This window comes from Papaver somniferum, chromosome 6 (genome assembly GCF_003573695.1).
Source record: "Papaver somniferum cultivar HN1 chromosome 6, ASM357369v1, whole genome shotgun sequence".
NCBI lineage: Eukaryota > Viridiplantae > Streptophyta > Magnoliopsida > Ranunculales > Papaveraceae > Papaver > Papaver somniferum.
Window position 1 is genome coordinate 178,322,960 of NC_039363.1, and position 12,556 is coordinate 178,335,515.

Sequence of the window (12,556 nt, forward strand, 5' to 3'; positions counted from 1 at the left end):
TTTAAGTTAAGATAGCTTTGGAACCAAGCAATCAATATCCACATTTAGATGAATCTTTGAATCTGATTTACATAAACAAGATACACACGTTGGTTAGGTGAAACCGTAACCGAACCGTGTATAAATACTATATTCAAGATGGTTAGCCGAAACAAGCCGATTTGAACTTATAAGCTTAATATTCATTTTCATAAACACTTAAGACATTAACCTTGAGTCACAATAATGTGATCAAATAAGTCTAGAGAATTGATCAAATGCTAATTATCTCGTAGAAATAATTTTATTGCACTTAAAGATAATTGACAGGGTTAGTAGATGCACAAAGTACAAATACCATAGCTGTTCGTAAGTCAAGTCAGTCATAATACGTGTACCGGTTTGTAAACTATTAAGACAAACCAAGTTCCGGAGTTCACAAAACTATTTAGGTATGCGTACCGGTATGTGTACCTTAAGACTATGACCGGTTCCGGAGTCCACATAACTATTCTGGTATGCGTACCGGTATGGATACACAACCGAGTTCCGGAATATAAAACTATTTTGGTATGTGTACATGTATGGATACTAAACCGGTTCCATGACCTCAGTTCCTTTTCACTTTTCATACGGGTATGTGTAACGATCCGGTTCACGAGTTAAACAAATTTTTTCAGGATGTGCATAAGGATATGCGTACCAAAAATCTGCAAGTCGACATATAGCTACTCCGCTACTTGTACGAGTATATGTAATATGGGTTCAGACTATAAAAATTTTCCCAGTTTGTAAGACTGATAACACTGTCTTGTATCCGAATCTATAGTAGTTCTATATTTCTCTCTAAATTGATTCGAAATATTCCTGAATAACATCAATGACACATATCATTGTTCCAGGCTATTTTCGAACGATAAAACTTGAATCATGATTTTGATTCCGAACAATAAATTTTCCTTAACCAAAATTCATCAAGTATGAAAAAATGTTCATTAAGCTTAGTCGTTATATTTCGAGGACTAATTATCAAGATAAACTTGACTCGAAATTCTTGTATATGCATGATAGTCTAATTGGTTATGCGACACTGTCTCAAGGATAGAAAAGTGAATATTAACTTGAGAAATAGGTGGTTCAGTCTTCACTTACCTTTTGTTAATGAAGTTCTCCAAAAGCTTCGGTTGATCTTTGCCTTCAAATGGTAGAACGCAATGATGACTGCCGTGATCCACTGTTTCTCAACTACATTTTTTATCTTAGTCCGAGACTTAACTAATTGTAGATTAGAAATCAAAATATAGTTTTGACAACAAGCTTGAGATAGCAACACTTTTGAGTCTGACCGAGCAATGTTCTAACACGTTATATCTTGTCTCACACCTTTGGCATGGTTGTGAAGCCAATAACCAACCCATAACAGTCACTTGAGCCATAACTTGCAATCTTTTGCGTATTACTGAACTTGGCCTTCTTTCAATACTCAACCAACATGCCCTTGTACTCTTCTTGGCCTAAGACAATGCACGGGAAACATTGTGCTACAATCATCTCGGACATTTCCTTATCTCATTCTGGTTATTCATGCATCAAATGCTTCACTTAGCCAATTTGCTCAACAATAGCAATGCTACTCTTGCAGTACTAGTTTCCTTGAACTAATGCATAGGCCAATTCTTGGCGTATTCTACACTCTTGCATCATCCTTAAGAGTTTGGGACAACTCAATTCCATGAATATGCCTTAATGCCAACATCGCATGTTTCAACTTGGCCTTGTATTGTCTTTCCCTCAATGAAGCTTCATTACTTGGCCAATGTCCTTACAGTGTAGCGCCACCTTGACGCTTCACTGGCCTTGTAGGGCCCGCTATCTTGATGCTTGACAATCGATGCAGTGTAGCGCCATCTTGGCTGAACAATGACTAAGACGGCTATGTTGTATAGCGCTATCTTGGCGCTTCACTAGCCTGACCGATCATAGAAGGCCTATATAAGAGGTCTTTCCCTACTTGTATGGATACACAAAAATCTTAACCAAGTTTTCTTTTCCCTCATATACTACATTGCTCTTATTTTAGTTTTCTATCTAGTTTATATCAAAAAAATAAATATATCCATGCTTCAAAAGAAAAAGTATAAATAAATATACATTTAGATATCCCCACTAATATACAAAATTAAATAATTCATCTATATGATAATTGGTTGACCGAAGGGAGACCTTCTATATGGTGGGTTAAACTGCAATATAAGTCATGCTTTCTCCATGTGGCAAGTGTCATTTCAATTTTTTTTAATTTTGTTTCCAATTTGATAGTTTTTTCAACATTGAGTTGATAATCGAATATTGGAAGTCCCCAAATATTGCTAGAAAACATAAAATCGATCAGAAAAGATCGATTTCACCTTTGGTTGCATCGAATTAAGATTGAATAATGAAATTGAATAATAACGCTTGTATCAGTTGTTAGAGACCATTGCAAATTTTGAGATTTCGGTGGACATCCACCGTTCACCCACGATAATCTAGTTTTCTAACTTTGTCGTATCATCTCATTAAACTAAACTAAAAAAAGAAATAAGCATCTGTTTTCTTATTATTTTTATTAAATAAAATAGTTTACAATATTTTTTAAAGTACACAAAATAATACTAAAATATACACTCACCTAATTCTCTTAATTTTTTTGATATATAATAATATGGTTTCAAGTTGCCGGTATTTGTCTTTTTCGTTTTTGGTAAGTAGATAATCTTTTCCGTTTTGGGTTGGTAAATAAGGAAGATGCTCGGTACATCTCATTTTCTCCCTCGTGAATGATGTGGCACCAATCTAAGTCCTTCATCGAGAATGATGAACCTGAGAATGACGGGTTCGCGGTTGAACGTTATAAATCAGTGCTTTTGCAATATGTTGCAGTTGGAGGGTATAAAGCATTTTCGGGTGAGTAGGGACGTACTTTTGGCGGCGATTCACATATGTATAAGCATGTCAATTAGCTATATATATGAGCCAACGACATGACTGTCATTTGCAAGGTAAGGAATTAAACCTCCAAGCCTTCAACCAACAACACTCGTTAGTTATACCCTATTTGGATGCACATCTAGAAACAGTTTTTCGATTCCAGAAAACCGAAAAACAAAAAATTAGTTTGAGTATAGAAGATCAGAATGCCTTTTATAAATAAAACAATCAATTTCTTTTACTGATATTCGCTTCTGTCATCCAAACATACTATTAGTATTAACAAGGGTAATGTGAATGGGAGGTTGCCAGCTTATAAATGTAAAGTGTGGTTCAAAGAATTCTGATGCCTAAAGCCAGTGAAATAATTAGGGTTGACCCCATAGCTTAGAGAGCCGTTGTCTTATAAACAGATGAAAAGAAGGAGGAAGAAAAAAGTCGATAGGGATTCGGAAATCAGAAGAAGAAAATAAAGTTAAAGCCTAAAGGCAAAAGAGAAGAAGAAGCATCACTATCTTCTTCTTAACTCAACTCTTTAAACTATTGTTTTCTTCATGTGATCCTCTCCTTTCTAGTGAGTGCTCAGTTGCTCACACCACCACCACCAACAACACCACCACCGTCCCATAAGAGTCCCACTCATCTCCCACCAAAATGTAACACCTACCCATCTTTTACATGTCCCCACAACCTATTATATCACAGTTGGATTGTGGTGGTGATCAGGGTTCACAAATTCAACTCCGGTACTGGTCATTAAAATCCAACTCCCAGGAGTACAAGTTCTCAATTCTCCCGTGTCTTTAAATTGCGACAGTTTTCAGCAGCTTCACGGGTTAATAAATCTAGTCAAACAAGAAACAAAAAGTATTGAAATTGTGATAAGCAGAGACCCTTTTTGTACATTACCAGGTAAATCTAGACATGTTTAAGCACCAGCAAATACGTTCACGCGTGATAATATAAAACCCTGTTGCTGGGGACAAAAGCAGAGATAATAAAACCCAAAACCTGTGATTTAAAAATTAAGAACGTTGGAGGAAAAGACCACGCAGAATTCTGACATGACACTTAAACGAAACCTGCTGGACATATCATGGTTCCACCACCACCACCACCCCCACCCCTAATATGCCAGATATCTTGCTTGTCAACTTATAATAACGGTAGGCAATATACAGTTTTTGAATACTTTGCAGCGACAAGAAGCTATTTTGGAACCGTCTATGATGGTGGTTAAGGGGATGTTGATTGAATGTCACAATGTCGACTACTTCGGAGATATCAAAGGTGAGAATGTTTGAAATGTGCGACGAGGAATCCTTGGAAAAGCACACGCAGCGCAATTAAGCTATTAAAATATTACCTATTTTGATACCATGTAAAAAAATTTAAGCCTAAATTGAAGATTTGGTTCCCAGAATTTCTTTAAAAAGAAATATTCCATCTGTCTCTAAAAAATAATTAAGTTTGTGTGTAAATTTACGTACAAACTTGTCTACTTTTTTTCGAAACGGAAGTAGTAAATTAATATAGCATGGGTGAAAAGTTTCTTATTTGACTTCTTTCTGCTACATGGTTTGCCGGTCCTTCGGTTGCCTGATTTCTTGTATGTAGTTGTGTGAGTTAGTTGTTAATTTACATCTATGAATCCTCGTATTAACCGATTTGATCCTGGATCTGCGAACCACCATTGCTCAACAAGAATTTGGACAAACAAAAAATGTTTTTGTTTGATGGAATCTTTCTTTTTTTCATCTGGGTAAGTAAATACTGTTATTGCACAAAGGAACAAAGGGCAACCAACGTTCGGAAAAAGAACAATGACAACAAAATAAAGCAAATAAAAGCAACACCATCTCTCCAGTCTTCTCCATTGTTGCTTTCTCATATAAAAAACCCTCTTCACACTTCACTCCCAGTCATCCCCACAGACACACCAATCAAGAAAGTTGCACATTCCCTATCTCTTCCTCTCTAGTCTCTACTGCTGTATCTTCTCTTGCACCCCTCCACCACCAATATCAGACCCATTTGCACAGAACCCGAGATTCTCCCTGTTCATTTTTCCAAGTATTTGTCTTCGCATTTATGGCGTATTGTTAATGGGTTGAAAACTTTCCATCTTCTTCTCCTTATACTTCTTCTACTTGTTCTGAGAAAAGGGTCTTGGGGTTTATGAGATTTTACTAGAAAAAGGCTGAAGCTTTATGAATGGAGATAATCAGATAGATGAAGGAGCAAGTTTTTGTTGTTGAAGGAAGAACCCCAAGATTTTTTAGTTAAAAAGGAGAAATGGGTGGTACTAGTATCAATTTGGTGGTGGTGGTGGTGCAATTAATGGTGGTGGTTTCTCTGTTGTGTATGAGAATGGGTTTTTGTCAAGAAGATGAGAATTCAACTACATCAATCTATATTGTTTCACTTAAGCAAACACCTACAGTTCTTCTGAATTTTAATAATCAAGGGTTGAATTTAGAGAAGAGGACTAAGGGTTTTATTCATAGAAATGGTTCTTATAGTAGACTCATTACCAAACATCACAGACCTAGGTACTACTGTTTGCTCTCTTTCTCTACTAAATTCACATTATTTTGGGTTCTTAGATATGCAAATTTACCTTCTCTTTTTTTTTTTCTTTTTCTTTTAGTGTGATTATAGTATGGTTAATTTTACTGTAGTAAAATTGTTATCATGGATGGATTTTGGTTCCTGAATTACAATGCCACTTGCTGGAATTGCTGTTAATTTTGTGCTATTTTGAAGTGGGGTTAATTTCGAATTGTACTTGATCTCATGATTATTTTTTGTTCTATATGTAGGAACTGATGTTAATTGGTAAATAATCGTATATTGGTGACCAGACACTTAATGAATTGTTTGGAATTTGGAGTTCAATTGTGTTTGCTGAATTAATTAGTTCATTGATTTTACAAATGTAGGAATTATTCAAGATCTGATCGGCGTTATGCTGCTCATATAAGCCGGGTTCATGATTCTTTGTTGAAAAGGGCCTTGAGGGGAGAGAACTATTTGAAGTTGTATAGCTATCATTATTTGATTAATGGGTTCGCTGTGCTTGTAACACCTGAGCAGGTTAGTTGTAAGGTTTCTCTTTTGTTTTACTAAATAATTTTCGTTTCATTTCTATCCTATGTAGACACGTACACTGCATTTTGAAAACACTAGTTATGATGACCAAATGTGGAACTTTTTGTTGATGGAGATTGCTTACCAGGATTTTTTTGTCCTTGTACCATGACTTGGACTAACCTTTCTTGCCGATTCTGAAACTGAAATATTTATCTTTGGTTTTTGTTTTACTTATGAAGTGTTTAATTTAATTAAGTGGTTTCATTAATTTCATAAGGCAGAGAAGCTTTCGAGTAGAGAGGAGGTAGCTAATGTGATCCTGGATTACAGAGTTAGAACTGAAACAACTCATACTCCACAATTCTTGGGGTTGCCTCAAGGTGCGTGGGTTCAAGAAGGTGGACCTGAATCTGCAGGCGAAGGAATTGTAATTGGATTGGTTGACACTGGAATTGATCCAACACATCCTAGCTTCTCAGATAACCTTTCCGGAAATCGTTTTTCAGTTCCTACCCACTTCACCGGGATGTGTGAAGTTACGATGGATTTCCCATCTGGTTCATGTAATAGGAAGCTGATTGGGGCGCGTCATTTTGCCGCATCAGCTATAACCAGGGGAATATTCAATGCTTCCCAGGATTATGCTTCCCCTTTTGATGCTGATGGCCATGGAACGTGAGTTGTTTTCCTGCTTTCATTTATAAAAAGTTAACTCATTATGTGTACACAGCATACTTTTGTAATTTTCTTGATCCTTCGCCAAGAACTTCAAGCATCAAAATTTCTAGGCTTCTATTGCATACTTTTCTTTGTTGATAGTCCTGTAAGGATTGATGAAACCATACGCTAATATGTAAAGGTGACACGCAAAATGATGATGATTCGTCATGGCTCTCACAGCCAAAATAGAGTTGACCCTACAATTTCCTCTTTGGGGTTAAAACTTAAAAGAGTTATGTGAATTTTTCTGGGCAATCCAATCAATCCGATGTTGGTGGTATCCAGGAGTAGAACTCACACTAAGTTGCATGTTACCTTGTGATGTTCATTCACAGATTCTTAACCATCTATATACATCTCTCAGATATATGTATCGTCTTAATTAGTTGTTATAGTGACTCAGTTATAATCATTTTTTGACTGTCATAGACTACAGATTCTTCCTCTTTCTTTTTTAATTTTCCCTTCAAATATTTATGGCTGACAGAAATGCTTGGAATACAGGCACACGGCTTCCATTGCGGCAGGGAACCATGGTATTCCCGTCATTGTGGCTGGGCATCACTTTGGCAATGCAAGTGGAATGGCACCTCGTGCACAGTAATGTTTCTTATTTCACTTAGCTTCATATTTTAGTCGTTTTGTGATCAACATGTACTTCCATTTATATGTCTATCTGTATTATTCAGTTGCTAGACTAATGAGCATAAAATCCTATCGTGGTAAGGATTTGAGTCCAATTCTAGGGAAACCGAGGGTCAAACCTGCCTAAGAGTAATCACTCTGAAACCATCTGAATTTATACATTTACCTATTAACCTTTTAATCTAGGATGTGTTTACAGTCAAAACAGCAAGTTTGCTTTAAGCCCACATTGAAATGGATATGATAACAAATAAGCTTGATTTTTTTTTATCTTAGAAAATATCATGAATTATCTCAACCAACTTTTTAACCTTATAACAAATTATTCCTTGTGGGTTAGGGAACAATTTGTACTATTATAATACACTCCACATTGAACTGACAGTGAACTTGTGCCACAGAAACAGATGCCTATATTCCACTTGCGTTCTCTTTACACTTAAATTGAATTTTCCTACAAGGCTCCTTTGGAAATTATCCAAGGGATTATTGTTGAGAATTGATCTTCACACATAGGTCAAATTAGCATTCAGCTGTATGATCATCTTATGAGCTCCCAGCAGGTGGGCAGAATAGAAATGCAAATTGTTCCTTGGAAGGAAATTGAGAAAAATACTCCAAGAGCATGTACAAACTTTATTGATATAGGAGCTTCGTGATGTCATTTAGAAGCTTTGATTTTCCAGTATTTTAAATTTGGTATTATTGTTGAGAGAATTATATTAATCATTTTCCTGTTAGCACCTTTTGCTTTATGTCCCCATGAGAGTTGCTGCCCTTTTCTTTATAAGATTTTGATATATTTATTGTTCCCTATGTTTCAGCATTTCCGTTTATAAGGCCTTGTACAAAAGTTTTGGAGGCTTCGCTGCAGATGTTGTTGCGGCAATAGATCAGGTACATGGTAATGTTGATTCGACATTTCTTTATGTCAAGGTTATTATTTCATCATGTATGGTAGATTTTTCCTTATGGTGAAAAAGACTATCTATAATGAGGTGTCTTTCACGTACCTTCACATATTTTGTAAAATGCAAAATCGGTTGTTGGATGTATTCATTTTCTCATACATTATATCCGTATTAAATGTCGATCACTGCATTTGCAGGCGGCTCAAGATGGAGTAGACATAATAAGCTTGTCAATCACTCCTAACAGGCGTCCTCCTGGGATTGCAACTTTCTTTAACCCCATAGACATGGCTTTGCTTTCGGCCGTGAAAGCTGGAATTTTCGTTGTACAAGCAGCAGGAAATACCGGACCCTCACCCAAGAGCATGTCTTCTTTCAGTCCTTGGATTTTCACGGTTGGTGCCGCTGCTCATGACAGGACCTACAGTAATTCTTTAGTACTTGGGAACAATGTAACCATCACTGGAGTTGGACTTGCACGTAAGTATGCTATTATTTTATAAACATTATCCTAAAATGGTCAAGCAAAATTAGGTGGCTTAGATGTCATCAAATTTTTCCTTGAACATAGATATGAAACTCTTGATATGTACTTTCACTTTCAGAAATTATTTTTTAGATCAAAATCCATAAGGAAACCCAAATTCTTAAAGATGATGAAGCATGTATGTATGGTGTTCTGAAGATGGTATCTTAAGCGGAATTGTACTGTTCTGGCAGTAGCTTAATACACTAGTTTCAGATTTAATATTGGATGCAGAAACCGAAGTATAGCTTAAACTAATGTTATTAAGAGATATTCCTTTAGAATTAGCAAGAAATCACGATATACCGAAATAAAATAACTCCATCTAATGATTTGCATTTTCAGTACAAAACCATTACGAGGGCGACAAGACATTCTTACAGGGGTTTCTTAGCTTTGAGTTGTGTCTTTATCAGGTTTTCTTCCTCTGTTATGGTTTCGTGTGTGAGAATGCCAATGGTCCAATTAGTAAAAATAAAATAAAACTATTGGTACATTTCACACAATTCGTAGTAGGGTTTAATGTCTTTTTCACGTGAAGCAGTGAATTTTTTTTCTTTGGGTAGGGCTGTATTCACCACTAAATACAATCGCATTTACCTAATTGCCTTGATACTTTTTAATTTAAGCATTTCCTAATTTTTCTTTCTTCAATTTATCTTCAGCTGGAACCGATGAGAGTACAATGTACACACTGGTTTCTGCTCTTCATGCATTGAACAATGACACGAAAGATGCAACTAACATGTACGTCAGTGAATGCCAAGATCCCAGCAGTCTAAGCACTGACGTGGTCCAAGGAAACCTCTTGTTGTGTAGCTACTCTATCCGCTTTGTGCTTGGTCTCTCTACCATAAAACAAGCCTTGGAGACAGCAAAGAATCTCTCTGCAGTAGGTGTTGTATTTTATATGGATCCTTACGTTATAGGATTTCAACTTAATCCAACTCCAATGGATATGCCTGGGGTGATAATTCCATCTGCAAGTGATTCCAAGGTGTGTATGCTTTCAAATCTATTCAACTATTTCAAAGTAGTAATTTCTTAAAATTAAAAGTACTCTAGCTTTTTGTTGATATTTCCTTAAATATATTTCCTTAGAAGAATTAGTCGCCCTATCTAATGTGATCCTCTCATTATCCCTTCTGCAGATTTTACTCAAGTATTACAACTCTTCCTTGGAGCAAGATCCGCTCGCAGATAAATTCAAATTTGGGGCCACTGCAACAATATTAGGAGGTTTAAAGGCAAACTATAGCAACTCCGCACCAAAGGTTATGTATTATTCTGCAAGAGGACCTGACCCTGAAGATAGTTTTCTTGATGATGCTGACATATTGAAACCCAATTTGATAGCTCCTGGAAATTTCATCTGGGGTGCTTGGAGTTCTGTGGGCACTGACTCGCTTGAATTTCAAGGTAAATTACTGAAACCATTATGGTACACAAATAAATACATCTTCTAAATGCTTGCTCTTACTTGCACATATGGACAACTGCTAGCATTTTTTAGACCAACACCAACTTTTTATTGGTCATTAAAAAACTAGATGAACAACTTTTTATGAGAAAAAGAAAGTTAACAAAATGGATTGGGACATAAATAGGAAGCAAAGAGACTAAGAAAATATGTATTTGAGAAGACCCAAGATATCACATCTAGTGGTGGTTGGAGCCTAAATGTGGGTTTTTTCCTTAAAGGAGACACTGTTATGTAAATCCTGGTTTAGGACTGTCCATGTGGCTATACATCTGGTCTGCAGCATTTTTTTTTACCTCAGTGTATGTACTTTTGTTGAAATTTTATGGTTTTCCACTTTATATATTTTCTGATCAAATTCTACTTTTTTGGCAGATGAGAGCTTTGCAATGATGTCAGGGACAAGCATGGCTGCACCACATGTTGCTGGTCTTGCTGCTCTGGTTAAACAGAAGTTTCCAAGTTTTAGTCCTTCAGCTATCGGATCGGCGCTCTCCACAACAGCTTCAATGCATAACAAGAAGGGTGAACCAATAATGGCGCAGCGCGCTTATGCAAATCCAGATTTAAATCAATCTCCTGCGACCCCCTTTGACATGGGAAGTGGCTTTGTCGATGTAACTTCTGCGTTAGACCCTGGACTGATTTTTGATTCAAGTAAGTTACTTGGTCACTTGATACTTCTAACATTTTCGAGTTACTGTTCTCTCGGCTATTATATGATTCCTAATACATACATCTTTTTTGGGGTAGGTTTTGATGATTACTTCTCATTTTTATGCGGCATTAATGGATCTGGTCCTGTTGTTCTAAACTACACTAACCAGAACTGTGGAAATTCAACAATCAACTGCCGTGACCTGAACTTACCATCAATCACAATAGCAAAACTAAACCAAACCACGACTGTTGAAAGAGTGGTTACCAACACTGCTGGAAATGAAACATACAATTTATCTTGGTTTGCTCCTTACGGGGTTTCAGTTTTGGTAACACCGAAACGCTTCTTCATTGAAAGCGGACAAAAGCAAGTTATAACCGTTACCTTGAATGCTACCATGAACAGTTCGGCAGCAAGCTTCGGAAGAATCAGTCTGTATGGAAGTCAGCGGCATATAATTAGTGTTCCATTATCAGTGATCTATAAAATCTCTTACAACATGACCGAGAACAGCTAATTATACAGGTCTGGGCCATTTCTGTACCATCTTTTGTTCATTCTGACATGCAAATTGTGTTTACCCATTTTTTCATTCATTGTGTAAAACTGTAAATGTGGAAACACTGATAAAGAAGAAAATGTAGATTATGGTTGCGATTCATGAAAAAAAAATAATCTGAGATGCGCTTTAATTTACGTATTGGTGTTGGTTCTGTCCAGTGTGTAGTGTAACAAATGTGCTTCTTTAACTGAATCTTTGTAAGCTTTGTTGGTGTGATTCATGCCAAGTGACCAGAAGTTTGAGACTAAAATTGGATTCATTAAACGAATAAATCTAAAATTTAATGCAATATCATAGATATCGATTCTGTGTTTTTATTTCTTCAGTATCTTTGATAGATTTAATCGTCTCTTTTTGATGAAAATTTAATTTGCTAGGCATGCACATAATCTTTCGTAATGCTAAAAAATCTCTTTATAAATAGAGTTGGAGGAAAGAACTCTTGAGCACTCTTCAGCAGGAGACCCAGTGGTTGTGGTAGTCAGTGCATTCGACACCACATTGTCTTCTTGTTTGCAAGGAAACACAAAATGATGCTGACACTTTGCAGCGTGTCCAAAACAATCGCACAATTGACTTGTGGGCTTATATTTTGAGTATGCCTCAAATATTTTGGAACGATTTTCTTCTGGGGACCATGTTTTTTTTTTGGATAAAGACATTAGAAGTAAATCTAGGTCACCCCTTATCTAGATATTTATATTAATACCTAAATTACCCTCCTGATTAATTTTGGGTGATGATTAGTTAGTGTTAATAATAGTTAGTGTAATGATTAGTGAGATGGTTAAGTTAAAGATAATTAGTGAGATTAAAAAATCAGATGGTTTCTTTTAAAGAAGTAGAATTATTGAGAGAGTAAAGTTAGAGAAGATGAAGAAGGAAAACATGAAAAACAATGGATTTTACCAACCACAACCGGAGGAAGGGTATTTGGTGTATCCAGGTATGCTTCAAACTTAGATAATGTTGGTTGAATTGCTCCAAACTTTCAAAAAAAAAATGAAAT

The 12,556-nt window shown here is 36.2% G+C and overlaps 1 protein-coding gene across 1 annotated transcript; it reads left to right on the forward strand.

Annotated features, from left to right (window-relative positions):
* The first annotated feature begins 4,557 nt into the window (after positions 1 to 4,557).
* On the forward strand, positions 4,558 to 11,766 carry LOC113290257 (subtilisin-like protease SBT2.2). The gene is made up of 10 exons (XM_026539852.1): positions 4,558 to 5,501; positions 5,892 to 6,045; positions 6,320 to 6,717; positions 7,267 to 7,362; positions 8,232 to 8,304; positions 8,516 to 8,798; positions 9,510 to 9,841; positions 9,996 to 10,263; positions 10,700 to 10,981; positions 11,078 to 11,766. The coding sequence occupies exons 1-10, from the start codon at positions 5,245 to 5,247 to the stop codon at positions 11,500 to 11,502; spliced, it is 2,568 nt and encodes an 855-aa protein (XP_026395637.1). The 5' UTR covers positions 4,558 to 5,244; the 3' UTR covers positions 11,503 to 11,766.
* The last annotated feature ends 790 nt before the right edge of the window (positions 11,767 to 12,556 follow it).